The following is a 26,786-nucleotide window of genomic DNA, read 5'->3' as shown; positions in this document are numbered from 1 at the left end:
CAGCGTGGGGCCTTCCTAAACGGGGTGCAGCGGCTCCCGGCTGCCCTGCCCCCCACGGATAGGCTAGGTCCTTGCACTCCCAAGCCACCTGCTGAGGAGCCAATGGCTTTATTGGAAACGGGAGTGGGGGGTACAGCAGCTTGCCCCCCCGCCCCCCACAGTGGCCTCCAGCGGCCTCCTCCAGAAGGGCAGGCGTTCGACTCGTGGCAGGGGCGCCGGCAGCTCCCCGCTCCGTCTCGGGCAGGGGGCCCCTCAGGGCCCCATCTTGGGGTTCAGGCCCAGGCCCCTGCCGCTTGTAGGGATGGTGCTGCTGTGGGAGCCTCAGGCGAACTTCACCAGGCGGCCCAGCGTCTCGGCGGCCTTCATGCGCACCAGGGGGGCTGGGTCCTTGAGCAGCAGCTGGAGCGCTGGGGGGCAGGGGGGCAGGGGGCCACTGCCACGGACTGCCTGCGCGCCCTCTGGAGAGCGGCCTGAGCCCGGGGCCCCTGCCAACACCCCGCCACCCAGCCTCAGCTCGCGCTGCGCCCATCCTCGCCCGGTGCACCGCGCCTGGGGGGCCAGGACCCCATGGTGCACCCCCCCCTCCCGCCCTGTGCGGGGGCCACCCGCCCACCACCCTCCTAAGACAGGCCTCTGCCGGGAGCGCCTGGGAGCCAACGGAAAGATAGTTTTTCCTTTTTTAGTGTTTTTTAAGCTCTTTTGGAACAGTTAAGAAGTTTCCGTGAATTACTAGAGACGATGAGGTCACCAGTGACAGGGGAAAAATCCTTGAAATCCAGGAAAATCACTTAGTCCCCCCGGTGCCCACAGGTCAGTGAGGCCCCATGCAGCCCGACAGGTTGGGGGGTGGGGGCGGGGACGTGCCCGGGGCTCACCTGTCGTGAGCTGCTCCAGGTCCACCTGTGGCCGGTGCTCAGCCTCCACGTGCAGCACCAGGAACCCTGTGGGCAGGGGCGGGGTCAGGGGAAGGGGGCGGGGGCGGGGCCCAGCGCAGGTATTAGGGGCCCGAGGGGCGCCGCTCACCTGTGAGCATGGGGGCGGCAGCGCGGACATCCTCCCAGCTGCTCTTGAAGTAGAACAGGCTGGTGCTCACCAGGCGGCCCAGCAGGTCCGGGAAGTGGTGCATCTGCAGAGAGGCCGTGAGCCCCGGGCAGGCCCGCCCCGCCCCGCCCCGCCCCGCCCCGCCCCGCCCCGCCCCCCAGGCTGCGGGCCTCACCAGGAGCTTGCAGGTGCCGTTGAGGAACTCTCCAAAGTGCAGGCCCCGCCCGTCCTGGAGGTGCTGCTGCAGGGCGGCCGCCAGCTGCTCACACTTGAGGTTGGGGCCGCTCATGCGCAGGGCGAACCTGCAGGCCTGTGGGACATCCGGTGAGCCCCCCTGCTTGAGCCAGGCCTGGCCCACCCGTGCCCTTTGGAGACTCACACTGGTCACGGGGGCCTGGGGGTCCCGCAGGTGCAGCAGCAGGGGCACCAGCCCGCCAACCACCTGCTCCAGGAACGTGTCCGCACAGCCCCCATGGCAGGCCTTGTTCAGGTGCCCGAAGAGGCGGATGGAGGCGGAACGGAGCTCCATCTTCTCCTGGCGGGTGGGGGTGGAGGGGCCGGGGTCAGCCAGGGTGGCCTCGGGCCCCTTCCCTGCGCCACCCTCCTCGTCCCTGTGTCTTGGGCACCTGGGGAGGGAAGGAACGAGCCCTCACGAGATGGGGGCGGTGCCAGGGGGCGCTGGGGCAGCTCGAGGCCAGGACCCCAGCCCCGCACGCCAGAGGGTCTGCGGGGGCGGGGCCCAGGGAGCAGGGTAGAGCCGGGGCTCAAGGCTCGGGGCGGGGGGTGCGGTCAGGCCTCTCGGTGCCCCCGTGCCCGGGCCAGCCTACGCTGTCGAAGAAGGGCCGGATACGGATGGCGACATGCAGCAGCAAGGGGCGCAGGTCCTGGGGCTCCGCCAGGTCCAACAGCCTTGCAAGGCCCACCATGGCCTCCAGAGCTACCAGGCTGTGAGGGTCGTCCCTGTCGTCCAGCCCGCCGATCACAGCTGTCAGGAGCTGGGGGCCGTGGGCCCGCACCTGGTGGGGGAGGGGGCGCCCTCAGCTGTGTCCCCAGGGCGCGGAGCCCTGCCCCCATGGTGCCACCCACTGGGCCACGCCCGTGCCCACCGCCCACACAGCGCTCCTGGCCGTGCCCCCGCGGGGCCGGCCCGCTCACCTTGTCCGGGGAGCCAGAAGCAATGTTGGCCAGGCCTCGGAGCACCAGCCGCCGCACGCTGGCACACGGGTCCTTCTGCCGGGCCGCCAAGTTGTGCAGCAGCGGCTCCAGCAGCAGGAGGTCATCCGCGACGCTGCTGCTGAGCAGCTGGAGGCAGAGGAGATGTGATGGCCCCCTACCTCTGACCCCAGGGGCCTGTCCCCACCCTGGCCCAGTCGGACGTGGCAGAGGCCCTGTTCTCTCCGACTCCTGACCCCGGCCACGTTTTGGGCAGGTTTTTGGCACTGTCAGCCACAGGGGGGCTGCCAAGGGAGGCTTGGGGCCCAGGCGGAGGGCCTGTCCCCGCGGAGGGCCCAGCACGGACGGCACAGCCGAGGCCTCCCCCCACTGGGCGTCCCCCGCCCCCCAGGCCCTGCGGCAGGCCACTACCTCGGCCAGGAATCCCGTGGAGGTGACCCGCTGGATCTCATACACGCTGCTCTGTGTGCACACGAGCTCCTTCATCACCAGGGGCAGCCGGGGGCCGGCAAACTTGGCCATGGCGCTAGGGAAGGGGGCCAGCCGCACAGTGTGAGTGCTGGGGCCTCGGGCTGCCCCGCAGCTCCCCCCAAGCCAACTCCCACGTGGACGTGAGGGCTGCCCCTGCCTCCCATCCGGCCGCCAGGCCCTCCTCGGCCACCTCACCAGGCCTCCATAAAGGCCCCCGCCCCCTGCCCCCTGCCCCCAAATCGGCAACACAGCCGGACCCCACGGCCGCCTCCGGTAGCCTCCCACATGCCCCTGAGGGTCCCAGGGCCCCAAACATGGCCCGAACTGAACCTGGCCAGCCGGGCGACCCCCTCCTCGTGCCCCGCCGAGGTCCCGAGCAGCCGCCAGCCTCCCTCCAGCTCCATGCGCTGCACCACCTCCTCGTTGCCGCCCCGAAGCAGCACGGCCTGCAGAGCATCCACGGCAGAGCTGCGGGGACACACGGGCATGGATCCGGGGGGCTGCCTGGCCTGTGCCCTGCCAGCAGCACCCTCCGGGGGGCCCTCGGGCTCTCTCCTCTCAAGCTGGGCACCACGAGGCGGCTTTGGACCCTCTGGCCAACCCTCCCCCCACGACGGGCTGGTGGGGACTCGCTGCAGGCAGTGTCCCCAAGGCCCCACAGCACTGTTAGGGTAACGACCTACAGGTATTTCACTTGCCTCGAAGACCTCCATGTAATTAAAATAAGAAATGAAAAAAAAGGAACATAGAAAGTTGTCAAAAAAAGCGAAGCCCAAAGGCAGGTCAGGGTCTGACTTGTGCGGAGCCTTTGGACGAGCGCCCCCTGCGCAACCTGGGGCATCATCAAGGGGGGACCCGATGTGGGCGGCTAGTGGAGCAGGGTCCCAGGGTCCAGGCACCCGAGGGCGGTGGGCCCCCATGCAGTCTGTTCTGCACCTCGGGAGCCCCCGCTCACAGGGGCACAGCCATACCCTCCCCGGGAGATCCCAGAGCCCAGGGAAGGGGTGGCAGATGGGGCTCTGGGCAGGTGAGGAAGACACCCCCCCGTGCCCAGGGGCCAGGGTGGGGCCAGGAGCTGGGGCAGCTGGTGGGGTGCGCCCAGCGCCCTCTACAGGCTCCAGCACGAGTGGGGCGGCAGGTGCGGCCGTACCCGCCGCCCTCACCCAGCCCTGCAGGCACCTGCTTCTCCTGTCTGCCTCGCAGGAGGGGCCGGAGGCATCAGGGCCCAGCTGGGATTTAGCATCTGCCTCTCCCCCAACTCAGGCAGAAGCATTCAGGGCTGTAAGGGGGCGGGACCCCACAGGCCTGGCTCTCGGGGGACAGCAAGCATCGGCCCGGCACCCGGCAGAACCTCAGCAAAGCCTGGGGCCCAAAGCGCGCTCACCAGGGCTGTGGGACCACACACGGGGGGCCCTGGGGCCACAGCACCTCTGCCCTGGCGCTGGCCTCCCCCCGTGTGGCCACCTCACACACGAGACCCCGCCCCGGGGCAGCGCATGTGACCCAGCCGGGTCCCGGCCTCAGCGCTGGGGTGCTCCACCGGCGGCAGGTGCTCTGTGACCGAGACGGCTCGTTTAGGGCCGTTTCTGGCGTCAGGACAAGTCTGACGTGCGGAGATGCAGGTGTGGCCGAGAAGCACGTCAACGGTTTCGATAAGGGTGCCTCCCTGGCCTGTCCACCCTGCTGCCCAGGATTCTTACAGATGTGGCCTTTCCTGTGGTCCGACTTCTAGACCCGTCCCTGGCCCTGCACACGTCTCAGCTCAGGGGTGGCAGCTGGGGACCCTTGGTGGGGTTTTGGGGCCTGTAGCCCTACAGCTCCCAGGCCATGGAGGGGAGTCGGCGTGCAAGGCCCAGGGCCGGTCCGGTGGCATCTGCCAGTCCATTCACATTTTCCGCGTGGTCTGTGCAGGACCAGGCGACTCTGGAGAGCGGCCTCTGCCAGACGGTGTGTGAGTGGTGGCTCCGCGGTGGGGAGGGGGCGGGCGGATGCTGTCCGTCCCCCTCCGAGGGCCGCTTCTGACCCCGCGGGCCTGCAACGCGTCGGGAGGCAGCCTGAGCTCATCGTCACTCGGGCTTCCTCTGTCGCCCTGTGGCCCCGGGCAGTTGTCTGGAGCCCTGAGGTGCCTCCACGGCAGGCCCAGGACGGGCAGGCCGATGCCTCAGCTGCCGAAGCTCTGCCTACCAGCTCCCCTCAAGCGCCGCCCCAGGACCCAGGGCCCACTTGGCAGAGACCACAAGGATCCAAACCCCAGCAGGAGCTGCGAGGGAGGGTGGCTGCACAGGCCGGCGCTGTGGGGCTGGTGCCGAGCCCTCCCCGCACGGCTGGGGGTCTGCCCGCCTCGCAGGAAACTTCTGTCTGAAGGTGCGGCCCTGATGGGGTGGAGGACGCGGGGCTGCAGGTGGGGGCTCACCCCACGCCCCACCTGCACCCCAAACACTCCCCACAGCTCCATCTTCAAAAGGAGGCAGGACTGGACCTACCTGAGTGCCGCACGAGCCCCCGCAGGCCTGCCGGAAGCCAGCACCACCCCACGGAGAGGAGCTGCCTCCCCCCCAGCCCCCATCCCAGACCCGCGCGACCTGGGGCATCATCAAGGGGGAGGTGCCAGCGCCCCAGGCACGAAGTGGCTCCTGAGCCAAGCCCCCAGCGCCTGGCCCGCCCCTCCTGTCCCGTCCCGTCCCGTCCCGTCCCTCGCCGCCGGGAGGGTGCCGGGCAGCCTCACACACGCTCACACGCAGCAGTGCTGGGGGCAGCAGGCGAGGACCCAGTTACCTGCAGGGCTCGAGGCTCCTGGGGGCCGGAGCGGAGCCCGCGCTCCTTCTCTCCTTGGCCTGCAGCGTCCGCGGCAGCACGACGCCCACCGTGCAGCCGACGCGCAGCAGGAGAGCCGTGAACAGCTGTGGGTAGAGTTCAAGCACCGCGGGCCCGGACGCCAGCACGCTCATGACCTCATACAGCGCACACGTGGCCTGGGGACAGGGGCCGCTTCAGGCTCACCCCTCCCCCGGGGGCCGGCTGTGGTGAAGGCTGGGCCCTGCACCCCAAAACCGGGCCAGCCCGCAGCCCCTGTGGGCATGTACCCCGCGTGCATGGAGCTCTCGGCCCCGGGGAGGGCTGGGCATAGACGGGACCGGGGCCGCAGCCCGGCTTGGCCGTCAGGGGCGGGAGGCCAGGAGGCCGCCACAAGGGCAGCGTGACCCCCCGGGGACAGGCCTCCCACCATCTGCGCTCGGTTCCACAGCAGGAGGAGGAGGAAATTCTCACAGCTGCTTTACTGCTGGAAACGTTGCCAAGCCAGGCTTACTTTTTTCCGCAGGATGAAACGGAGTCGTTTCCCTTGGGGACCAACACCTGTGGGGCCTTTACGAGCCGGGCTCCAAGCGGGGCTGGCTCCGGCACCCCCGTGAGCTGCCAGGTGCCTGAGGGGTGGCGCCCAGGCCACCGGAGGGCTCCTCCCACCAGCAGCAACACGGCCCCTCACCGGCCTGCGCAACAAGCAGGGAGAAGGCTGCGTGGGGCCCCACTCACCGCAAGGGGCAGCAGCGTGGCCACGCGGCCCGGAGAGCTGCTAAGCAGGAAGGCCCGGGTCTCCTTGAACGGCACGTCCCTGCTCATCTTCTCCAGGAGCAGCCCCAGGACCTGCGTGGTGAGGCCGGGCTCCACGGCCAGCGCCCGCCACAGGATACAGGTGTGGCTGGAGCGGGGTGGAAGGCCAGTCACCTCCAGGCCACCGCCGGACGCGCCCACGAGCCTCCACCCCAGCCAGCCGGGAAACAGCACCTGACCTCGCATCCCAAAGAACCCGCCCCTGCCCCCGGGAGTCTGGGAGCCGAGTGGCCAGCAACAGAGGGCAGGCGGAACCGTCGTGGCCTGCACACGGGCCCTGGGCCCCTGGGAGCCGCCAGAAGCACACGGCCAGAGCGAACCGTGCGAACCAGGCCTTGTGAGCGCGACCCTTTTTTTTTAAGATTTTATTTATTTAGGGTGCCTGGGTGGCTCAGTCGTTAAGCGTCTGCCTTCAGCTCGGGTCATGATCCCAGGGTCCTGGGATTGAGCCCCGCATCGGGCTCCCTGCTCCGCGGGGAGCCTGCTTCTCCCTCTCCCCCTCCCCCTGCTTGTGTATAAATTATTTATTTTGACAGAGAGAGACACAGCGAGAGAGGGAACACAAGCAGGGGGGGTGGGAGAGGGAGAAGCAGACTCTCTGATGAGCTGGGAACATGACCTGAGCCGCCCAGGCGCCCGCGACCCCGCTTCATGTGCTCGCGGAGAAACGACACGCTTCAAACATCTAGTGGGAACTGGAGATTCTAAGAATCGATAAGCAACTGTGAAAGCAGCTGCAACCCTTCAGAAAGGAGACCGGGGATCTGGGGCCACCTCAGCGCACCTGCGCTCACGACGAAGGGGACAGTGACAGGAACAAGTCCTCTCGAACTCAGCGCAAGAGCCGTGAGGGACGGAGAGGTGAAGCAGGGGATGGAGAGGCTCCAAGAGAAGAGGCTGGGAAGTGTGAAGGACTGACGACAGACGCCCATGGACTCAAGCGGCCCAGCGGCTAGCTGGCCCCGGCCCCCCACCCGCCCTTCAGAACTCGCAGGAGCCCGGAGACAGCGACGTGTCACCTTCCGCGCACGGAGGGACCTGCCAAACTAGAATCCCGACTCTAGGGAGCATGCAAGGAGAGCACCCGGGCGAATGGTGGAGCCTGCAGACCCTCACCGAGGACACGCCAGGGGACTGACTGCAGCTGAAGGAAAGTGACACGTGCCATGGGCGCCGCCCCGAGCAGCGCGGTGTGGGGGCCCAGCAGGAGGTGAGGATGTGCCGCGTTGATGGGGACACGGGGGAGGCACGGGGCCTGGCTGCTGGGGAGCCCCATCCACCGCCCACCTGCACCCAGGCCGTGGAACCACACACTTCTGACCCCGGACACGTGGCCTCCGTGGACCCGTCGCTCTGCCCTTGTTGAGCAAAAGCGACCAGAGACACCGACGTGGAAGCAAACGGGCGCGCCGTGTTCCAGTAACTTTGCTTACGGACAGATTTTAATTACGTATGATTTTCACGACTCATGAAGTAGTACTGTTTTCTTTCCTAACCACTTGTAAGTTTAAAGCCCATCGTGAGCTCACAGTTTGGACAGAAACAGGTGGCCGGCCGGATCTGGCCCGCGGCTGCAGCGTGCAGACCCCTGGGCTGGGACAGTTTCGCTCCTGGGCATAAACGGGGGTGGGAGCTGCCTGCAGAGACCCCGCAACGTGCACCCCCGACAGAGCGCTTCGTCAAGGAAGCCAGAAGACTGCCGGGTGACCCTTTCTACACTGATTCTATTATCGGAGTTCAAGATGGAGCCAAGCGCACGTCTGGTGGCCGCAGTCAGACGGTGGGACGCCAGGGAGTTTCAAGCAAGGGGCACACGGGCACTACTGGGGGGTGGACACCTTCCCTGCCTCCATCTGGGGCCTCCGTGAAAGGAGAAGCAAAGGGAGGAGCGGAGAGCCAAGCGGTGGGTGCAAGTGGGCGCGGCGCTCCTGACGGGCCGCCAGCCACAGCCAGACCCTTCCGTGTCCGTGAGGAGGGGCGGGGGGAGCCCCACGTGCCAAGGCCCAGGCCGCCCGAAGGGAGGTGCTCGTGAGCCGGGCTCTGCGCACACGGGGTCACTCTCAGGGCAGCTGCTAGAAGAACAGAAACAGCGGGTACGACTTCCGAACTGATTCAGGGGAAAATAAATTCATAAAGAAGGCCCTGATAAGCTCAAAAGAGACAAGAAAGATCAAGAAAGAAGACGGGAGACAGAGAAGTCCCAGGCGGGGGCTGGACTCCCGCCACAACAGCGGTGAAATGCAGCCATTTACGCCGGAAGGCCAGGTGGACAAAGAAAGGTCGATGGGGACAGGACGTTAGAAGAGATACCCTGAGGCCAGAGGCGCCCGCGAGGAAGAGCGGTGTCCTGACCAGGCGCACACCTCCGAGAGCCTCAGCAAAGACACAGCCGACGCGAGTCAGGGAGAGGAGCGTGCACGGTGCAGACGGACAGCACCTGCCGGCTGGGGTAGGGGGCTGCGCGGACCACCCCATGGGGCAGGTGAGGAGCCCAGCATGGGAGGTCAGAGACCTCGCCCAACAGCGACGGCGGGCCCAGGGCACAGGCCTCGGGCAGAGAGAGACCCTCTCCTTTGAGGGTTGCTGGCAGAAACTCGGGCGCTGGGAGTGCAAGCGGGGGGGACCCTTCCCCAGCGGAGGAGGGGGTCTGCTCACACACGATGGCGCGTGCCCCGCAGAGGGCAAGCTGGGGCACAGAATGCAGGAGGGGGCTAGCAACAGGCGGGAGCCTCAGGTCCTGTGTCTGGGCCAGGCCTTGGCTTGGAGCCCCGGCAGCAGGAGTCCCATCCCGCCCCCCCGGCAGGCTGGCAGGTGCCACGTACCTGTCAAAGGGCAGCGGGCTGCCCAGGAGGCTGGACACCACGGCGGCGCAGTGCTGGGACGCCAGGAGGTACACGCTGTGCTGTGCAGCCTGCAGGACGTACTCCTCCCGTGTCTCCTGCAGCTTTGAGCGGAGCACGCTCACGATCTCGGGCACCTGCGGGCAAGGGGCCACGGAGGTCAGGCCCCGGGCACACACCCACACCCAGAGCCATTCCAGCGCCACCAGAGCAGGGGGGCCTGCGGAGGGCGGCTGGCTGTGAGCCCCACTCGCCGGGGTCATGGGGAGGGAAACCCCACAGATCAATGCTGGCCACCAGACCAAAGGGAGAAGGCAAGAGGCTGGCGCCCCCGGGGGAGACGCCGTGGTCCTGGCCCGAGGACCGAGATTCCATGTGGGAAGCGACAGCACCCGAGAGGCCCGCCAGGGGTGGAGGGGGCACGCAGGGCACGGGGCGGCGGTCTGGGGGGCACGCAGGGCACGGGAGGCGGCGGCCAGTGGGGTGCGCATGGAGGCCACCAGCCCCTGCGGGGCCCTCACCCCCCTGGGGAAGGGAAACCGGCCTCTGGCCCCTGGGACGGCACACACAGCCGCCCTCGCCCGGCGAGGAGGAGGTGAGCGGTGCGCCAGGGCAGGGAGGACCAGGAAGCGGACACTGGTTCTTGGGCCATGGCTGGGCAGGGCGGGCAGGCTGCTGTCGTCCCAGAAGCCAGAGGGGCCATCGGGGACAAGAAGGGGCGGGCAGAGTGCGACTGCAGGCAGCCTGTGCCTCGGGCCCACCCTAGTCCTATTCTGGGCATGGCGTCACCGTGGGTCCCTGGGCCCACGGGGAGGGGGTGCCGGCCCCCAGCACCGCGATCCGCGGCTGCCGGAGCCAGCCTGAGAGGACAGCAGACCAGACAGCTGCAGGCACACAGTGCCCCGGACGGGGGCAGCCCGCAGACCGTGTGCGCCACCACCCCCTGGACGCCCGGGCGGCAGGAGCAGCAGGAAGGGCCTGGCCACGGCTCTGACGGTGGAACGTTCCAGGCCAGGCCCACGCCTGCTTGTGTGGTGGAGCATCTTGCAACGGCATGTTGGGGACAAGGCTGGGGAGAGGGCGTGGGAGGCCATGTGCCTGGGTCGGGGGGGGCACAGGTCCCTGCCTGGGCCGCGGGGGGCGGGGGGGTGTCACTGCCATTTCTCAAAGGACTTGTGGGTACAGAAAGTGGATCAGCAGCCTGTGAAGCGGCACACTCACGCCAGGGTCGTCCTCCCACTGACCTGGCCCTCTCTGCCTCCTACGCCCCGCCAGCTGGGGCCCCCCGCCCGGCCCCGCCCCAGGTCCACGGGAGCCGCCAGTTGCCACAGGAAACCGCGTCCTCCACACGCCGGCCGAGGGGAGTTCCGGCAGTGAGGACGGCAGTGAGGACGTGTGGAGCCAGGAGCGGTGTTTCCCACACCCGCTGGGTGCAGTCACGTCCACAGGACCTCCCATCCAAGCTCACTGCTGAACACGCTCCGTTCTCCCGGGCTCTTGGCCCGGACACGCGCCTCGCACATGCTCTCGGCTGTGACTGTGGCTGTCAGTCCACCTGACTTTTGCATCCCTCCCACGGTCATGTTGGCGAGTCTGGCGGCTTCGGGGCGGGCTCTCCAGCACACGGGAGCAAGCTGCTTCCCTTCCTTTGCTCACTTTGGATGTTGGTTCTCTGCTTGTCAGAGGTATTTCCTTCGAATTGTTTCAGTGGGTTTATCTACCTTCTCTGATGTTTTCCTTGGTTCTACATACTTCGTTCAGCAGCTAGAGCCCTGGAGTACATGGCGGCAGGTCCCGGGGTGGGGCTGGGGAGGCTCCCAGCCCGGGGTCGGCACCGGTGAGCCGGGCCTGTCCTGTCCCAGGATGGGGGGTCAGCGTTCCGACGGCCCACCATGTGGGGCTTGGCCTGCACGCCCTATACCTTCCAGGCTGTTCCCGTCTCACCTTTACCAGCCCCACGCCTTCTCGCGCTCTCCTGCTCCGTGGTTTCTTCACACAGAGCCCACCCGCCGTGTGTGCAGCTCAGTGGTCTTTACGGTGTTCACAGGGTCGTGCAACCATCAGCACCATCCATCCGAGAACGTTTCCATCACCCCCCAAAGAAACCTCATATCCTTAGCCACCCCTCCCCGCCCCTGGCGGCCACCAGCCCACCGTCTGTCCGTCCCCGTGGACTCGCCTGTTCTGGACGCCAGAGCAATGGACTCACACACCGTGTGGCCTTTGGTGACTCGTTTCTTTCATCTTGCACCACGTTTTCAGGGTTCATCCACATGTCGTGTGTTTCAGGGCTTCACTCCTCTCGGTTGCCGAATCGTCGTTCGGTGTATGGGTAGGACGCAGTTTATTTATCTGTTTATTGACAGACGTTTGGGTTGTGTCCATTATTTGGCCATTATGGATAATGCTGCTGTGAGCGTCTAGAGTCTTCGTGTGGACGTCTGTTTCCACCTCTCTTGGCAAAGGCCTTGGAGAAGAGCCGCCGGGCCACGGGTGACTCTACCGCAGGGTTGGCATTGCCGCTGGCCCCATGTCGTGTGAGTCCAGTCTGTCCTGTTCCCTTGGCTTCCCCTGCACATTCCCTGCGACCCACAGAAGGCCCTTCTCCGACTTCCACCACCACGAGGTTAGGAGCCTGCGGATGGCGCCCCGTCAAAACCATTAGGAAGTACCACCTCACACCCAGCAGGATGGCTAGTGTCAAAACCCCCAAGAGAGATAACAGGAGTTGGCGGAGATGTGGAGAAACTGGGGCCCGTGTGCACTCTCGGTGGGAGTGCAAACTAGCCACTGTGCGAAACAGCCTGGCAGCTCCTCAGAAAATTAATAGAGCTACTGTATGATCCAGTAACCCCGCCACTGGGTGTTCACCCAAAGAACATAAAGCGAGATCACAAAGAGACCCCTGTCCATGCACATTCACTGCATTACTTGCAACAGCCAAGAGGTGGAAGCAACTCGAGTGTCCCCGGACAGATGAGCGGGTAAACAGAATGCAGCCTGTGCGTGCACTCACCAGGACACCGGCGGCCGCTGCTTCTGGTCTGGTCCACCTGCCTCACTCACACAGGGCCTAGGGCACCTCCTACCACTCAAATCCTGGGGAGCCCCGCTGAATGCAGAATAAAATCCAAACCTTCACCCAGCAAACCCCATCACAGCTGTGCCCTCTTCCCCCACTCCCGCCGCAGCTCTCCTCCCAAGTCCAGACTCGGCCAACACCTCCACGCCCACTGCAGCCCTGCAGCCCTGTGCCGAGTGCTGGACAAGGTGTCACCACCCAGCTCCCTTGTCACATGGCCCTGCCCAGTGCTCGTTCATCTTCTCCATCCACAAATTCCTGTTCATTCCTGAGAAGGTGCTTGTGATATATGCATATGCATACGTCTGTGTCTACCTCCAACAGAGAATTCATATTCAGAACATATAAAGTACTTCCACAATCAATAAGAAAAGCACAGACAACCCAGAAGAGACAGGGGCAGAACACTGGTGCTTTTTTTTTTTTTTAAAGATCCCATTAATTTATCTGACAGAGAGAGAGAGACAGCGAGAGAGGGAACACAAGCAGGGGGAGCGGGAGAGGGAGAAGCAGGCTTCCAGCCGAGCAGGGAGCCCGATGTGAGGCTCGATCCCAGGACCCTGGGACCATGACCTGAGCCGAAGGCAGACGCTTAATGACTGAGCCACCCAGGCGCCCCAGAACACTGGTGTCTTCATGAAGGAGGACACCTGAGTAGCCAGTAAACACGTACAAATGTGTTCAACTTCATCAGCCACCGGAGAAGCGCAAACTGAACTCTTACGTGAAGCCCTGACACACCCAGCAGAAAGGGTGGGAATCACAGTGTTGACGACGATGGGGCACACCAGAGCCCTCCTTGCTGCTGGCGGGAGGTGAGCTGTGCCCTGCCTGGAAGGCCACCTGGGACATCTACACACGGGCCGCTCCTGCAGGCCCCGGTCCTTCCACCGGTATGTCCCCAACAGACACGCACCCTTATGTCCGAAGGACCTGGACTCTGACAGTTCGTGTCAAGACAGCCCAGACTGGGAACTGAGGCCGGCGGATGAATGAACCACAGTGCACACGCAGGAAGGAGTGAGGTGTGACTGAACGAGGCAACAACACGCATGACCTCACATGTTAACACTGGGAGGCGCTGCACACAAGGACACAGGTGGGTGATTTCATCCCTGGAAGGCTGTGCTCTGTGCTGCTGGGAGACGATGACACCCTGTGGGGTGTCGGGTGGGGACCAGAGGCTCAGGAACTGGCGGGATGCTCTGCTCGTGCACCTCTGGGGGGACTCCCAGGGCCGTGTACAAGTTCTCTGCTCGTATGCTTTCCAGGCATACGACAGGGCAGGCAGTCCAGCAGCCCCCGGGCCCTGGGAGCCTGCTTCAGACCTACAAGACCTGTCTGTCGACCCACACGGTGGACACAGAGCTGCTGCCAATGCACATTTGGGAGCTGCGTAGACAGCCACCTGAGCTCCCGCCAAGAGGACGCAGAGGTGACAGGGTGAACGTGCGGGCGTAAGGAGGCGGGCGGCACCTGAGCGTCCTGGGCATGACCTCTCTGGGCCAGCCGGCTGCGGGACTCTCCGGTACTGGGGCAGAGCGCCCAGCCAGTGCCCACTCGCCAAAGGGCTCCCTACACCTTACCCCTGCATCTTCCCTTTCCTTCCCCCTCCCCCTCAATTTCTCACCAGTTACTTGTACCCAATTCTAACTTGTCTTCAATCAGAGGAGAAAAACTTGTCCTTATTAGGCCCGCAGGGCAAGGGGACAGGAGCAGAGACAGCAGGAGCCCCAACGTACGCAGCCCCGCCCCGCAGGCCCCGCCCACACCGTGGCCCGCCCCCGCCCCGCGGGCCCCGCCCCCACCGCGGCCCCGCCCCACCCGCGCCCCGCCCCCTCACCTTCTCCAGGAGCATGTTGCCTCGCTCCTTCAGCAGGCAGTTGATCATGACCGTGGCGGCCCGAGAACAGTTCTTGTCGGGGTCTCCCAGCCCCTCAAACATGGTCAGCAAGAGGCTGATGAGTTGCTCTGGCGGGAGGCGCTTGGCAATGATCTAGGAGGACGGCTGTGTCAGAGGAACTAAGAGGGTGGGGGCCAGCGCCCTCCCAGACACAACACCCCCGGGTCTGGGGCTGCCCGGAGGGCTTGCCCCACTTCCGCCCGCCTACGCCCCTCCTCCAGCCTTCCTCGCCCTGTCCGGAGCGCCAGGGTCGGGTGGTGGCTCACACCGGAGCCTCGTCCGCACTGAAGCCCTGAAGCCCGGCCAGGCTGCGGACACGGCCCCCAGGGCCAACCTGACCCCGGCCCCTGGAAGGTGGTCCGAGCGCCCTGCGGGGGCAGGGGGAGGCCGCAGCGGCTCCGGAGCTCTCCAGACTAGGGTCAAGGGCAGAGGGTAGCACAGCCCACCCAACAGTGCCCTCCTCGCCCTCTCGGCCCAGCAGAGCCCCCGTTCAAGTGGAGAAGCAGCACCCAGGCTGGAGGAGGTCACCAAACCACACACACTGCCACGCGCAGAAAGGTGGCTGGACATGCTCCACCTCTCACCCCAGCCACACACATCCTTGCCACTCCACCTGGACTGGCCTAGGGCTGGGTCTTCGCCTCCCAGCGTCTGAGTAAGACCCTCCCTTCTTCCTCCTGTAGGGGAGCCAGCCTCCGGACCCCGAGGGTCATTTCCAGACACCAAATGGAAGACGAGACCTGCCCTGGCATGGGGACTCATGGGGGAGGCTGGGGCGGCTTTCTCAGCTCCTTGGAGTCGCCGCTGAGCTCCTGACCACACCCCTGCTGCTGGGCCTCAGAGGGTAGACCCCAGGGAGAGGGAAGCAGTGCTGGCCAGAGGCGGTGCCGGACAGCTCACTGTCTGAATGACACCTGCCTCTGTGCCCAGTCTCGGCGCCGTGCCCACTAGCCCCACGCTGCCCCTGCCAGCACCCTGCCGAGCCCAGGACATGCAAGGTACTGCCTGCTCGGAGAGCCCCTCTCTGCCCCCCCCAGTGCTGGCCGCTCCCGTCCTTTGTGGCTGCTCCCACAGGTACCTGGGCTATGCTGTGACAGGTGTGGAAGAGGATGGCAGGGTCGGGGTGCGCGAGTCCTTCTTTGAGGGTGAGGAGCCGCTCAACCACATCATCCCGGTAGTCGCGGGAGAAGCCTTCAGAGGCAGGATGCAGAGTGGAGCTGGGCAGGCACTTCCCCGGCCCCCAAGGCCCAGCCTCGGCCCCTCACCCCTCCAGCACCTCTGCCCAGCCGGGGCTCACCCTCGTAGCCCAGGTGCAGGTAGAGCAGGGCATACACGCAGCTTACAGCCTCCTGGCGGGTGGCAGGCCACAGGTCCGCACAGCGAGGCGAGAAGAGGCCTATGAGGACGCCCAGGTTGTGGAAGGGCACCAGGGCCTGTAGAGGCAGAGGGGGAGGGTCCTGCAGAGACACTCGGGGGGTAGCCAGAGAGGGGGACCGGGACCCTGCGGATGCCAGGGGTGGGCAGGGACCACCTGGACCACCTGGACCCAGATATGGGCAGGAATGTGGCCAGTACAGCCCCTTGGTGAGCTCCTCCCCACCCCCACCCCCGGAGGAGGAGGGGTCCTAAGAGGAGGAGGGCCAGGTAAGTAGGTGTGTGCAAACAGAGGGACGATCAGGAGATAAAGGGGGAGTCCCCACAAGATAGCAGAGGGGGGCAGGGCCCTGCTGATCCTGGCTGATAGCTGTGGGGAGTTCTCTTCCCTAGAAAGCAGGTCCCCTGTCAGGTGAGGGGCTGCAAGAGATTCCCTTTCCTCCTAGCTGGGTCCCGGTCTTCACCCCTCAGATACAGAGCCTTGCCCACTCTGCTCTAAGCCAATGGCCTTGCCTGCCCTGGGCCTTGTGGCATCACTTACACACCCCTCAGCCTCCTGCCCCCCCCCCTCCCCGCAGGCCCTGCCCATGCACAGGCTTAAGAAAGCGCAGGACTCTGCCTGAGAGCCCTCAGCCCAGCTGCCAGCTGAAGTGAGTATTCAGTAGAGGGAGGCCAGCATGCTGGGCAGAGCACCTCGGGGGGCCAGCTGCAGTTCCTCCCAGCGAGGTCACACATCTGTCACCTCATGGTGACAAGGGTGAACTCTAGTTGGACTGGGATTGTGTGAAAAGAAGGCTATGGAAGAATCTGAGTGGGAAAAGCCCACCTAGGCACACACAGCAGATCTGGCCAGGTAAAGAATGAAAGTTTGGGTGTGTTAACAAACACACACAAGAGAAACAACCACAAGAAACATCCTCAGTAAAACAGATGCTCCCAGGACACGAGCAGAAGTAACGAGCAGTGAAACTCTATCTAAAGACCGGGGGCTGCTGTGTGCGCCTCGTTCTGGAAGCACTAGGACAGGAGGGGCTCAGAGACACAGGTACTGGGGGAAAAGAGCAGAATTATCAGCATCTGTAAACGACACAACTGTGTGTCTGAAAGTGCAAGAGCGTTAACTAAAACTCATCAGAAATAACAAAAGAATCCTATAAACGACCTCACTGCTAAGTATCCACAAGTCCACACTTCTCATATATCCCGACAATAAGCAATTAGTAAATGCAGCTGCAGAAACAGTTACGCTGACAAAAGCAACAAAACCTCTCGAACCAGCCTGTGTGGCCGTGTGCAGACACGGGCCGTGCATCTGAGGGGCCTGGATGGAAAGACCCATTATTAAAAGATGCTCTTGGGGGCGCCTGGGTGGCTCAGTCGTTAAGCGTCTGCCTTCGGCTCAGGTCATGATCCCGGGGTCCTGGGATCGAGCCCTGCATCGGGCTCCCTGCTCAGCAGGAAGCCTGCTTCTCCCTCTCCCGCTCCCCCTGCTCGTGTTCTCACTTGCTCTGCCCTCTCCCTTTCAAATAAATTTAAAATCTTTAAAAAAATAAATAAAAGATGCTATTGCCCAACAAATTATTCCGTCAATTCCATGCAATTCCTACCAAAATCCAAAATCACAACAGGAGTATTTTAGGACTGTGTCAAATTTATCCTAAAATCACCTAGACTGATGACCTTGTAAGAACCACCATGAAACTGACAAAGTGTAGCAAGAGCTCCTTCACCCCAGCAAATATTAAAATGCATAACAATGTGCACTTCTTAGAACAAGCCCCTGCCCATCCACTCCGGCCACTCTGCAATATTTGGCTTTTCCACAGTATTCCGTGTGCTCAGGGTCCCCCTGCCTTTGCCCAAAGTGCTGCTTCTGCCTCGAGCGCCCTCACCCTCTCTTACCCCAGTCCCCATCACTCTTCCCCTCGTGTAGGGGACACACCACCCATCATGCCAGCGGGTGCACGGGCTCCCGAGGACAAGGATGACCGTCAGACTGAGTGGCCAGCCCCGAGGGGTCTTCTGTCCACGGTCCCAGAAAGAGGACGGTGGGACTTGTGGAACATGGGATGAGCCCAGGGCAACCGCCAGAAGAGGGCCAGGAAGCTGGTAGGGTGCTCTGGGACACGAGTGCCACACCCAGCAGTCCCCCAAGCCAAGGGACCCAGGAACAGGGCCAGGGCAGGGGAGTGGCTGCAGGGCCGCCGCGGGGCACTCACGCTGACGTGCAGGTGCTCCAGGAAGTACTGCAGCAGACAGGCACTCAGGCCAAGTGCCCGCACCCTCTCGTGGCCCCGTGGGGACTTGATCCATGGGCTCAGGTGCTGGGGAAGAGGGGGCCTCACATAGGTACCAGCTCAGGCATTAGCCTGGGAAGCAGGAGCTTGTGCGACGCGGGCAGGCCAGCATCCCCACCGGCCAGCCTCCCTGGCTGCGAGGGCCAGTGGGTCAGGTTGGAGCAGGTCACCCGCTCCAACCTAGGACAGAGCTGTCCGCAGACGTGGCCGCCCTAGGTGGACCCAGAGTGAGCCAGGCCCAGAGAGGGACAGGCTGAGAAGCAGGTCAGTCCCACCCCTGCAACTGCTAGAAAGGGCAGCGAGGGGGGCAGCTTGGCTACTGCCTGCCCACTCTGCCATCCGGACAGCCCTGGACGGTCAGGAACTCCCACCTGGGGTGCCTGCAGGCTCTCTCCATCCCAGGGCCGTGCAGTGGAGCGGAGGGGAGTAGAAGCTCCCATCTGGGCTCAGCCCATCTGCACACCTGCCCAGGAAGGAGGGGGTGCTGCCCCCTGCCCCCACCACGCACTTGCAGAGAGCACCGAACTCCCCAGGGCCCCCGTGGCAGGGAGAGCCAGGAGAAGCAGGCAGGGGGCCGGCGGCCAGGTGGGCGCCCCCCACCTTGTGCCCCCACCCCCAGGCAGCGCACACTCACTGCACACCTCCACCATGGTCTGCAGGCCCTGGGGGGTCATGTTTCGCCGAAGGAGGCTCGTCAGCACTTCCTCAAGGGTGTGCATGGTGTCCAGGTACAGGGACTAGAGGAGATGGGTCCCAGCCACACCAGTGAGCCTGGCGCATCCCCCGCGGCCTGCCCGCTGCCCCCCACGGATGCAGGGCAATACCTCCTGGTGGTCACCCTCCCCCTCGGGCTCGGGCGGCACAGGCAGGACACTGTGCAGACAGCTGTGGATCATGTCCACCTGCACCTGCTCATCCAGCGCTGGGTCCAGGGGGCTGAACCCAGAGTTAAGGGCCCCAGGTCTTTCTGGCCCCACGCACGCCACACCCCTCGTCCAGAGAGCACATAAGCAGACAGCCCCCCCGAGGCTCCCCCTCACACCCGGACAAAAGGATACACCAGGTAAGTGCAGGCGAGCATGGCCTTCTTCCGAATGGGCGTTCTCAGGGAGTCTTGCGGCTCCGCCTTGATGAACTCCTGGGGGGGCCAGTCCCGTGGCTCAGCCCTGGGCCAAAGCACCTGCTTTCCCCTGGTCAGCCATCTGCCTGGCGCTGGCTTTGGGTGCTGGGCCGACTGGGTGCTGGGGTCCCTCGCGGCACGTGCCCCCAGCCCCCCCGAGGCCCGCCTCCCCTGTCTGCGGCAGCGCCGTCGGAGCCCCCCTCGGAGCCGGCAGGCCCTGGCCAGCGCTCACCATCATCTGAGCCACCAGCTCCGCTTTCCGGGAGAAGTGGAAGGAGCTAGCCTGTGCGCTGCTGCAGATGGCCTGGCTGGCCATGCACACGCTCTGGATGAGACACAGCTTCAGGGCCGGGTCCTGTAAGCACACTGGGCTGCAGGAGGCCGCCCACGCCCACGCCCACAGCACGGCTCCGCCCTGACGGGGCGGCCGCCGAACCCAGAATGGGTGGCCGCCCGCGGTGACACAGGCCGGACCACATGGCCTCCCCTCAGTCCTCAGTCCGCAGCCGCACACGCTCCTCCCTGAGGGACTCTCAGGGGGCCTGGGACGGCGCCCCTGCGGCCCCCAGCTCTCTGCCTGGCCAGGGCAGACGGCGTGCTCTGCGTCCCCTGCACCCTGCAGTGGCTGGAGTGGTCTGTCAAGGTGGGAGGAGAAGGCAGCGCGCCCAAGAAGAGCCCTAGCAGAGTGGGGCTGACCCCTGCCTGTCCCACCAACTCGGCCTCTGGGGGTGCTCAGGAAAGGGGGTGCAGGGTGCTGTCCTGGGGACATGAAGGGCCAGAAAAAGAGACAACTATCAGAATATCCTGCCCCCCTGCCAACCCCGGGAGACCCGAGAGGGTCTGCTCTTCAAGGGAAAAGCCCGGCTGCTCCTATGGAGGTGTGACCACGTTAGTGCCAGAGATCCCTAAGAGGCGGCATGTTAGTGAGGCCAGAGGGCCTGACAGTCATCACTGGCTTTAGAACTCACCGAGAGGTGAGCCCCGTGAGCATCAGGGAGCAGAGCCCCAGCCCGAGGGCCTGCCACCCAGCCGCTCAGAAGTCCATCCTTCTGTCCACCCGCCATCGGGGCCCAGGCCAGAGCACTAGCTCCTGGGCCCCCATCCTGGCCGCAAGCGGAGGGCCGCTGCTCCAAGGTGAGTGGGGACAGGCCCTGGTGCGATGCTCCAGAAAGCTATCCCCGTGGACTGGGAGCAGGGAGCCCCGGGGCCTGTCCCCCTGGCTTCTGCCCCTGAAGCTCACGGCCAGCCCAGCCCAGAGAAGAGAGAAAAGGCATAGTCCCCACTTAACTCCTACACACTGTACCTTGGTCTCTACCTTTATTCCCAGAACCTGAACAACAAAAGTGACAGGAATTAACACACGCGACCCTGGTGGCAGCCCCCTCCAGCACCCCTGCAACGGCGGTGTGTCGGGCGCCCACCTTGGTGCTGAAGTACTGGAATATATTCCGGAGGATGTCCGACTCCACCTTGGCCAGCACCAGCTCCCGGGGGGCCTGCGCCGCCACGTGGCCGTAGCACAGGATCACGGTGCTCTTCAGCTTTTCCACCTCGTTCTCACTTCGGTCCTGAGAGGCCAGAGGAGTTGGCAGGGCCTCAGTCAGAGTACATTCCATGCCCCCCAACAGAGTCCCAAGGCCCTCTGGAAGAAGGGCAGAGCTGGTCAGCAACGTCTGAGGCATCACCGAAGGGGTGGACGGTGCCACCTGACCCCAGAGAGAGTCCCTCCGGCGGGGACAGCAGAACAGGACAGGCAGGCCAGGCTCGGGCCCGCTGGGGACCATGTGGCAGAAGGGAAAGGACCGAGTCGGGGACCATGCGGAAGGGAGAGTGGGATGAGAGGCAACAGAAGGGCCGGAGGCAGGGTCCCCGTCTCTCTCTGGTGGCTGCACTGCAGCCCCTCCATCCTTGGACCCCCACGGATTCTGAAATTACAACAGGCACCGGGAGACAGAAAACCTGGCCACAAGGGCGGCCACGGAGGTGGCTGGAGGTGGCGGCGGTCTGTGCCTCCTGAATCGCGCTTCCCCAGGAATGTAGCCGCCACTGGCCCCAGGGGCAGAGGACACACAGGCAGCAGGAGGACAGGCCCATCAGAGCCCATCGCTAGCGGAGGGCTGCCTGCTCCTTGTTACCAGCTGGGGGGCTGCCCCCCACACTGGCCCCACCCCCAAGGAAGTGTGGACCACCCCCAACCTGCAGGGGACCCCGAGCCCAGGGAACTCCGGAACGCCCAGCCCCAGGGCCACAATCACGGCACCAAGGCCAAGACACAGCACAGGCCAGTCCCGCCCCAGATGCCCCCCTAGCTGTCGCCCCGACCCCTGTACCTTGAAAATGTTGAAAATGCCGGTGGATTTTCTGAACACATCCGACCTCATGAAGTTCTCCAGCTGGGCCAGGACATCATCCAGGTGAGAGATGGCACAGATCCCAAAGCAACAGGCGAGGCCCTAGGGAGGCACACGGGTGCGCTCACGCCTGGGCCAGGGCACACACATCCTTGCACACACAGGCACCGTGCAGGCGCTGAGTGCCTGCGGGGGCGGAGAGGCCTCCCGGGGGGGCGGCAGCCACCTCACGCTCAGCCTCCTCCTGGTGTCTGGCTGTCTCCAGCAGCTCCTGCAGCTGCTTCCTCACCATGTCCTTGCTCGAGGCGGCACCCAGCGTGGTTCCAATGCATTTATACAGGAAGTTCTGCAACAGAGCCGAGGAGCACGGCTGTGCCTGAGGCCCGGGTGCGGGAGCGCCAACCAGACGTGGTAGGGGCTGCCGGGAGCCCACGCCAGTGGCCACCACAAAGACCAGGTGAGTTCTGGGCAGCGTCTTGAGGAGCGGGAGGTGGGGAAAACGGGCTCGTGCCTCTCCCAGCCGTCAGCCACCAGGCGGAGGCTCTGTCAGGCCCACAGGCCACCAGAGACAGGTTCAGGCAGAAAGTGCCCCAGAGTCAAGGCACAGGAAGTGGGGAGCCTAGGACCACACCCAGGACCCCTCCTCCCGGGGCACCCCCCCTGCGCACCTTCTCCTGGGGCTCCGCGTCATAGCAGGACAGCTGTCTGCACATCTCCAGGCTCAGCTGGCAGGTCCACGTGTTGTCAGACGCAACAGCCAGAGTGTCCCGAAGGAACTGCAGGCAGGGGCCACGGCGGTGAAGGGCTGGGAGTGCGCCCTTCACCGGGCTGGCTGGGGAGGGCAGAGTGTCCCGAAGGAACTGCGGGCAGGGGCCACGGTGGTGAGGGGCCGGAGCACAGCCTTCACCGGGCTGGCTGGGGAGGGAACTGGGGCCCAAAGACATCACACGCAGTGACCTCGGGGTGGTCGTATGCCGTGGCTCTGCACAGTCTGCAGACGACCTTTGAGCCTCGGCAGGGCACACCCTGGGCGGCCAAACGTGCAATGGGCCAGGCAGGAGGCAGGACAGAAGGCTCCTGGGCTGGAGAAGCTCAGAGCCCCTGTAACACGGTGGCCCTGGTCTCGGCAGCGTGTGCAGTGTGTGAGGGCGGGAGACAGTCCTCACCCCAGAGACGCCCACCTGCCGCCCCGCCCCGCCCCCAGCCACACTGCAAGGTCAAGGCGGGCATCACGACCCTAGAGGTGCCCACTAGCATGTCCTGCCCTGAGCTGTCCCGACCCACGACAGCCCTGCACGCCCAACACAGGCCACACCCTCGGTCTCCCCGTTCTCACCGCCAGGAGCTTCTCCTCCCACTCCTTCTGGGACAGGGTTTCTTCAGTACATTCTGAAATGACCAGTCACGTGGTCAGCCTGGCCCGTCCCGGCAAGTAGGAGTGGCATTCAGAGACCCAGGCCTAGGTCCCTGCCCAGCGCCTTCCAGACAGGTCGCGCCCTGTGTTCGGGACAGGCGGCTCCCACAGCCCAGATGCTCCTGGGTGACACCCAGCAGGGACACCTTTCCAGCCCCATGTCCTTGAAACTCAGGGGAGGCCGTTTCTTCCAACTTAAAAAACTCTGGTCCCCAAAAGCCAACCCGGACGCAAACTGGCAGACATGGGGTCAGAGGGGGAGGAGGGCCACCCACGTCCCTGTGGCTCACCATCCAGATGCTCCAGCAGCAGGGGAACGGTGGTCGCCCAGCGCTGGCCCAGCGAAGGGTGAATGCTGTGATGCAGGACGTTCAAGAGGCGCAGCGCGGCAGCCCCGCGGCCGTCCGCCAGGTAGGGGTTGGAGGACACAGTCTGACGGAAGTACAGGCGGGAGCTCCAGGCACTCCAGGGGCCACCACGCCCCACGTGAGCCCCGAGAGGCTGCCCGATGGCGGGGAGGTGGGGGGCTCTGAGACACAGCTCCCCAAAACCCCACGGGGAGCACCTGACTGGCCCCTCTGCGAGACAGCATGAGGCCGGGACACAGGGACCGAGGGCGAGCCCACTCCGCCCGACTCCCTCAGTGTGCTGTGCTGGTTCGGGGCAGGGGGAACAGCCAGCATAGCACACGGGAGGTGATGCTCACCAGAAGTCTCGTGGTTATGGCGTAGGGCGAAGGGAGGGTCACTGGAAAGGAGGCGGTAGAAATTCTCAGGGGGCTGCCTGCCCACAGAGCCCTGGCCCCTGACTGCCCCCTGGGGTGGGGTGGGGTGGGGCGGAGGCGGGGGCGGGGCTGCTGGCGGGAAGAGGCCGGGTTCAAGGCGAGCTCCAAGGGCGAGCTCCGGGGTGAGGGATGACATGGTGGGGGGCAGGGCGCACCGTTGCTGCCGTACTGGATGAGGAAGGCATCGGCCCCCACCTCCTGCCTCTTCTGGGCCAGGTGCACCAGGCTCTTGCAGAGCGGGGTCAGCGCCCCCGTGAAGCGCACGGGTGTGAGGAACTTGAGCAGGTAGGGCCAGAGGACCTGGAGGCAGAGCCGTGGTCTGTCTGCAGCACCTCGGGAGTGCAGGCTGCAGGGGCAAACACAGCCAGGAGCTCCCCCCAGGCACCACAGGGGCTCGGGAAGGTTTGGGGAGGTGGACCGGAGCGCACCCCTGCCCCCGCGGCTTGCCCACCACTGGGTTCAACAGTCCCTGGGCCGCAAGGTCAGGAGGGCAGTGGTCAGTCAGGTGCCCTGGGCGCTGGCTACGGGGCGGGCGCACACACTCACATCGCTCATCCTGTCCACGGTGGTGCTGACCAGGTAGAGGGTACTGATGCTGATGGCCCGCACACTGTCTGTTGCGAGGTCCTCGCTGTCGGGGCCCAGCTTCCGAGGCTGAGGGAGGGGGGGAGCAGGGGCAGGCCATGCATGGGGCTGCACCGCTCTGCTCTCAAAGGCTGCTCGGTTGTGGGCTCGGGGCCATGAGGACACAGCCTGTATGCAAATAGGGCAGACCCTGCCCAGCCTCCATAGGGGATGCCTTGTCACCCACCATGGGCAGGTAACACACTCTGCACTAAAAGTGCCCAAGGAAACAAGACCAGCTGGCTTAGTTCCAGTCTCCAGAACGACAGAGACAGTGAGCTTTCCCTACCAGCCACAGACTCTGTAAGAAACCACTTTATCCTTGACTGCGGCCCTGTGACGTCCGTAGACATGGGACGGCCTGGTGGAAATGACAGTCACCTGGGAAAACCCCCATTTTCTTCCAAGAACAGGCTACAGCTTCTGCAGCCTGAGTCAGCTGACAGTTTCTCGGGAGAGACAGCGTCCACAGCCCGGCTCCCTAGGAAGATTCCTTGCAAGAAAATGACCTGTTTGCTACATGTTCTGTCTGAGCCTCCCATTCATGCTTTGAAATACCAAAAAGCAAACACTGAACAACAAAGAGAAATGGCCAAAATGCAATGGCTGTAGGAGACCCACGGCTTCTCCCTTAGAGATCAAAGGTCAAGTAGAGAAAATAGGGATGTTTAGGCCTGGAGTAACAAGTTCTAAAGCATGCTCTAAAAACATAGCCAGAACTTCATCCCAAACAAACATGAACAACTTAGAAAGCCTGACCATCTATTAGGTCAAGAAGAATATCTCAACAAACATTTTTTTAAATGATTTTATTTATTTAAGTCATGTCTGCACCCAGCGTGGGGCTTGAACTCACAACCCTGACATTAAGAGTTGCACGCTCCACCGACTAAGCCAGCCAGGCACCCTTGTCAACAAACTCTTAACAGCAGGAATAAACCTGGCCAGATTCACAATAGACAATACAGTAAAATTATAAGCCCACAATGGCCATGAAAAACTATTCACCTAGAAAAATTTTAATATCCTAAAAGAAATCTTCAACCCCCCCAATACTGGGAACTAATAGACTAAAACAGAGATCTTGATTCTCTCCAGTGTATGCCCAACAGCCCCAAAGTGGCTGTGAAAATGCAGAGGCCAAAATGGGCCAAAGCAGCAGGGGACCCAGCCTCCCAAGGCCTGTGGGAACAGCGCCAAGCTGGGCCCCTTACCGAGGGCTGAGGGCCGCAACAGCCGTTTCAGAGGCAAAGTGGCAGCATTCACTCACTCTGGCTAAACTCCAGTGTTGCAACCTAAACACAGAGTTCCAGGTGGGGACATATAGCTCTGAGCTGACCTGGGCAGGCAGGGTGGCTCTGTGGGCCTGAGAGACCGGGCCCAGGGCAGGCTCAAGGCCATGACATCGAGACCACCCAGTCACGCCTGTGTTTATGCCATCTACCTTGCTCTCCCTCAAGAAGAAACTTGGATTTGCTTAGTAACTTTTTCAATAGAAAAGCCCCAAAGAGAGCCAAGTATCTGTTCTGCCTCTCTCTTCTGAGTCCTGGGAGCTAAGGGAGTGAAGCACTAAAGATGTAGAGGCCCCAGCGCAGAGACAAGAGAGGTGCTCAGCCCACAGACTGAGACCCACACACCCACCCACGCACCCTGCTCCCCAGCTGGGGTTGTGCAGGTTCTGATGACCATGCTGCCTCACAGAAGGCTGATGGCTCCTGAGCTCCACAGCGGATAGGTGGGGGGCACCCTCTTACCTCCATCTCGGGGGGCAGCGCACACTGCTGCACAATGTACTCCACCATCGCCTCCCCTCCAGGCTGTTCCAGGTAGCCATGGTGGGCCATGGCGCTGATCACCTGCACCACGGCCCGCTTCACCTGCCCAGGACCAAGGGAGGTCAGACAGGGGCCTCAAGGAAGAGTCCCGGATGGTGCCACGACAGTCCAGTTGGGAGACAGGAATCTCGCTCTTCCCTCCCCTACACCCACATTTGTACCACACGCACCTGTGCCTGCAGCTGTGTGTACCTCCACCCGCGCCCCATCTACACCTGTATCTTTACCTGTGCCTGCACCCACCCCCACTTCTTCACAGCCCCTTGGCTGCATGTGTGGCCACCTCGCCAGCCTGTGGATGTGCTCAGGGCCTCAGTGGAAGGCCCCTTTTCCTCCTGTCCCCCATACCTCCCTCCTTCCCTGGGCGCGAGACTTGGTGCTCCTCTGGCTCCCAACGTGCTGTCCCCTCTGCCCTGAGCTCTCCTCAGGGTTGGCACCTCTCACGTGCCATCATCCCGGCTCCACCTCCCCCTTCAGTGCAAGGGCCCTGAATCAGCCGCTGTTGCCCCAACACTCCTGGGAGCTGAGCCTGCTGTCCAGCCCCACTCAATGGCCCCGCCTGGTGGCTCAAAGGTTCAGACAGGTCACTTTGGCTGAAAACCCTCACCCCCAGAGCTAGGGCCTCCCCCAGGCCCTCCCGCTTCTCCCCGAGCCCACAAGTCCACGGGCACAGACACCAGCCCAATGCCCCCCCACCCTGGAATCCTTCCTTATAAGGTCTCTCTCCTCAGGTCTAATATCACTGTCCCAGCCTCCTTGGCCACTCACAGCTCCACGCCATCCCCCATCACACACATGACCCGAATGACTGTGGGAAGGGGTAGATCTGGGGGGCGAGCAATGAGGTCGCATAATGGATGATCAGGCT

At 64.1% G+C, this 26,786-nt stretch overlaps 1 protein-coding gene across 1 annotated transcript in view; it reads right to left on the bottom strand.

Annotated features, from left to right (window-relative positions):
* Positions 1–92: 92 nt before the first annotated feature.
* The window catches only part of MROH1 (maestro heat like repeat family member 1), a 27,450-nt gene continuing 756 nt past the window's right edge, over positions 93–26,786 (bottom strand). Inside the window, exons 2-32 of the mRNA XM_081817160.1 lie at positions 25,838–25,960; positions 24,006–24,113; positions 23,615–23,759; positions 23,382–23,422; positions 22,966–23,107; positions 22,598–22,650; positions 21,930–22,037; positions 21,488–21,607; positions 21,241–21,363; positions 20,332–20,478; positions 20,214–20,240; positions 19,143–19,265; positions 18,849–18,928; positions 18,615–18,726; positions 18,432–18,527; positions 17,713–17,817; positions 15,417–15,552; positions 15,198–15,310; positions 14,060–14,212; positions 9,117–9,271; positions 6,217–6,382; positions 5,461–5,657; positions 3,016–3,153; positions 2,626–2,740; positions 2,197–2,343; positions 1,869–2,057; positions 1,421–1,576; positions 1,217–1,351; positions 1,024–1,126; positions 876–941; positions 93–407 (exon numbers count right to left, since the gene is read on the bottom strand). Of these exons, the coding sequence (XP_081673286.1) occupies positions 322–407; positions 876–941; positions 1,024–1,126; positions 1,217–1,351; positions 1,421–1,576; positions 1,869–2,057; positions 2,197–2,343; positions 2,626–2,740; positions 3,016–3,153; positions 5,461–5,657; positions 6,217–6,382; positions 9,117–9,271; positions 14,060–14,212; positions 15,198–15,310; positions 15,417–15,552; positions 17,713–17,817; positions 18,432–18,527; positions 18,615–18,726; positions 18,849–18,928; positions 19,143–19,265; positions 20,214–20,240; positions 20,332–20,478; positions 21,241–21,363; positions 21,488–21,607; positions 21,930–22,037; positions 22,598–22,650; positions 22,966–23,107; positions 23,382–23,422; positions 23,615–23,759; positions 24,006–24,113; positions 25,838–25,960 (3,708 nt within the window). The 3' untranslated portion in view covers positions 93–321. The remainder of the gene's footprint in view (positions 408–875; positions 942–1,023; positions 1,127–1,216; positions 1,352–1,420; positions 1,577–1,868; positions 2,058–2,196; positions 2,344–2,625; positions 2,741–3,015; positions 3,154–5,460; positions 5,658–6,216; positions 6,383–9,116; positions 9,272–14,059; positions 14,213–15,197; positions 15,311–15,416; positions 15,553–17,712; positions 17,818–18,431; positions 18,528–18,614; positions 18,727–18,848; positions 18,929–19,142; positions 19,266–20,213; positions 20,241–20,331; positions 20,479–21,240; positions 21,364–21,487; positions 21,608–21,929; positions 22,038–22,597; positions 22,651–22,965; positions 23,108–23,381; positions 23,423–23,614; positions 23,760–24,005; positions 24,114–25,837; positions 25,961–26,786) is intronic.

The sequence above is a fragment of the Leptonychotes weddellii genome, chromosome 4 (genome assembly GCF_054177405.1).
Source record: "Leptonychotes weddellii isolate Sample4059 chromosome 4, ASM5417740v2, whole genome shotgun sequence".
Lineage (NCBI taxonomy): Eukaryota > Metazoa > Chordata > Mammalia > Carnivora > Phocidae > Leptonychotes > Leptonychotes weddellii.
The sequence above is the reverse complement of the archived record's forward strand: the minus strand, read 5'-3'. Positions and strand labels throughout refer to the sequence as shown.